This window comes from Lolium rigidum, chromosome 7, assembly GCF_022539505.1.
Source record: "Lolium rigidum isolate FL_2022 chromosome 7, APGP_CSIRO_Lrig_0.1, whole genome shotgun sequence".
NCBI classification, from domain to species: domain Eukaryota; kingdom Viridiplantae; phylum Streptophyta; class Magnoliopsida; order Poales; family Poaceae; genus Lolium; species Lolium rigidum.
In genome coordinates this window covers 94,587,918-94,591,154 of record NC_061514.1, presented here as the reverse complement: position 1 = coordinate 94,591,154, position 3,237 = coordinate 94,587,918, and the positions used below count along the sequence as shown (strand labels likewise).

General features: G+C 55.7%; 1 protein-coding gene across 1 annotated transcript; it reads left to right on the top strand.

The window, feature by feature from the left end:
* The first annotated feature begins 325 nt into the window (after positions 1-325).
* LOC124675586 (1-aminocyclopropane-1-carboxylate synthase-like) lies at positions 326-2,928 on the top strand. Its single transcript, XM_047211663.1, has 4 exons — positions 326-677; positions 768-899; positions 1,047-1,207; positions 1,678-2,928. Exons 1-4 carry the CDS (start codon positions 519-521, stop codon positions 2,687-2,689), a joined length of 1,464 nt encoding a protein of 487 aa, XP_047067619.1. The 5' UTR covers positions 326-518; the 3' UTR covers positions 2,690-2,928.
* Positions 2,929-3,237: the final 309 nt, after the last annotated feature.

Here is a 3,237-nt window from a genome sequence, read left to right as displayed (position 1 = left end):
CCGTTACTGTGCCTAAAATTTACGAGCCGACGACGACTGAGCGTCGTCGCGTCGCCCTTCTCAGATCGCATATATTCCCCCGAATCAAACTAGCCAACCAACCCTAATTGATTATCGCCAGAAGCTCTTGGTAAACGGAGCCTGAAAGGCTGAAACGAGACGTCAGCGTCCAGCCTAGCCCTGCATCTTCGAACCTGCTCTCTCTCTCTCTCTCTCATGGAAGCTTCCCCGGCCATGCGCGTATATGCCAAACCTCTATCTCTCTTGACCTCCATCTACCCCATCACTATAAATAGGCACCTTACGGAGCTTACTCGGCCATCTTCCTGCACCCTTGCAGAGCTTACTTGGCCATCTTCCTAGCCACCTCGAGCAGCTTAATAAGCTAGATCAGCTACCTTCTTCCTCTGTCTGCCCACGCCATCCTTAGCGCCAGCTACCCTGCGTCCCTGCCCGCTGCATTCATTGTAGCCAGCCTCCGAGCTTCTGATCCCCGCAAACCCGGCCGGGAAACACAGATGGCAGGCAAGCCAGAGCTTCTGTCGAGGATGGCCGCCGGCGACGGCCACGGAGAGAACTCGTCCTACTTCGACGGGTGGAAGGCCTACGACGAGAACCCCTTCGACCTGCACCACAACCGCGGGGGCGTCATCCAGATGGGCCTCGCCGAGAACCAAGTACGTATATATACGACGCAGCTCTTCTGCGCCATTAAGCATTCCTTCTAATATCCATGGAAACTGACGGTGCTGCGAATGTCGTTGCAGCTCTCGCTGGACCTGATCGAGGAGTGGAGCAAGGCCCACCCGGAGGCGTCCATCTGCACGGTGGAGGGCGCCTCGCAGTTCAAGCGGATCGCCAATTTCCAGGACTACCATGGCCTCCCGGAGTTCAGACAGGTGAGCTAAGCACAGAGCACACATGAGACAGATTAGAATACTAGCTGGATTAGCCTCTCTTTTTTGTTAGTGCGAAAGCGACGGAGCAGCGTCCTCCTCGACAGATCATTGTTAACAAACTAAATCTTCCTGATTCTGATGATGCAGGCAATGGCCCAGTTCATGGGGCAGGTGAGGGGCTGGAAGGCGACATTTGACCCCGACCGCGTCGTGATGAGCGGCGGCGCCACCGGAGCCCAGGAGACGCTCGCCTTCTGCCTCGCCAACCCCGGCGAGGCATTCCTCGTGCCCACGCCATACTACCCAGGGTATGCTTTCGTCGTCAACTGCTGGATATAACAATCCAATTAAATTTTGTTTTTGTCTACCTCTCGTGCATGTAGAAAGTCAATCGTAGACTCTAGAAACCGGGTCAAAAGGTAAACAAAAGTTCAATCAGCGAAATCATTTTGGCAAGAACAACAGACTATTCTAGTGTCAACGAGAAAAAAAAAATCTGCTTTTCAGTTTTCGTGATCAGATTCAAGTTTGTCTTCAAGTTGAATTGACTCACGCAACCTAGCTAGTCGTGCAGCGAGCCCGCATGCGCGCGATGTTGCCGGTCTAGGAGGAAAAAAACTGCTTTTCAATTAGTGCATGTTGACATCTTAATTTGACCCACGCACGGTCAATTGACTAGTAACATACATAGTGCCACGTAAGCATGCATGCAAGCTGTGAGTTGTTTCATTTCATCAGGGGCTGACGATATGCGTGCTTGCGTTTGTGATCATCGCAGATTCGACCGCGACTGCTGCTGGAGATCAGGAATCAAGCTGCTGCCGATCGAGTGCCACAGCTCCAACGACTTCCGGCTCACCAAGGAGGCGCTGGTGACCGCCTACGAGCGCGCGCGGAGCGACGGCATCATCGTCAAGGGGATCCTCATCACCAACCCTTCCAACCCGCTCGGCACCACCACGGACCGGGCGACGCTGGCCATGCTGGCGACCTTCGCGACGGAGCACCGCGTGCACCTGATCTGCGACGAGATCTACGCGGGCTCCGTCTTCGCCAAGCCGGAGTTCGTGAGCATCGCCGAGGTGATCGAACACGACGTGCCCGGCGCCGACAGGGACCTCATCCACATCGCCTACAGCCTCTCCAAGGACTTCGGACTCCCCGGGTTCCGGGTCGGCATCGTCTACTCGTTCAACGACGCCGTCGTGGCCTGCGCGCGCAAGATGTCCAGCTTCGGGCTGGTGTCCTCGCAGACGCAGCACTTCCTGGCCAAGATGCTCGGGGACGAGGAGTTCATGGCGATGTTCCTGCGCGAGAGCGCGGCAAGGCTGGCGGCGAGGAACGAGCGGTTCACGGCGGGGCTCCGGGAGGTGGGCATCGGGTGCCTGCGCAGCAACGCCGGGCTCTTCTCGTGGATGGACCTGCGCGGGATGCTCCGCGGCGGGGAGAAGACGGCGGAGGCGGAGCTGGAGCTGTGGCGCGTCATCGTGCGCAAGGTCAAGCTCAACGTGTCGCCGGGGACGTCCTTCCACTGCCGGGAGCCCGGGTGGTTCCGGGTGTGCCACGCCAACATGGACGACGAGACCATGGAGGTGGCGCTGGACCGGATCCGGGTCTTCGTGCGCCAGCACCAGCGCCAGCAGGCCAAGGCTCAGCGCTGGGCCGCCAAGGGGCAACTCCACCTCAGCCTGCAGCGCCACGCCGGCATAGCTTCGCAGTACCATGCTCTCTCCAGCCCCATGGCGGCGCTGCTGTCTCCACGCTCACCGCTGGTCCACGCCGCCAGCTAAGCCCAGTACGGTACGGTACGGAAACTACAAAGTGGCCGTACGTACAGCTGCACGTACGTACGGTCTTTTTTTCGATCGCATGGATGCTGCACGCATGGGCATGGCCTTGGTGCCTTCCTCTGGTGCATGTATACATGTGATCGTTCGGAAAGGTTTAGACATGCAATGTGGCATGCACCTATAGCTAGCTAACGTTTTATCAAGGTTACGTTGCATTGGCGCCAAACGTTGGTAAGCCTTGTGTATATTGTAAACCTATAATAATGAACTGTACAAAGAGTGATGTTGTATCACTGTACAAAACTTGTCCATATGTAACCAAGTGTGTTTGCCCATAACATATAGCCTTTTATCATTCACTTTTTAAAACACATTCAGTTTTGTGAACCACTAGATTGGGACTCGCTTTATCGCCACCGTTGCTTTTTTTTTTGTGAACCAAGGAGTATAGTCCAATGTCCCTTCTCTTATTTCTTCTCAAGCCGCCGTAACCTCCTCAATTCAAACTCGCTTTATCGCCACCATTGCTTCTTACCCATCATATCCAA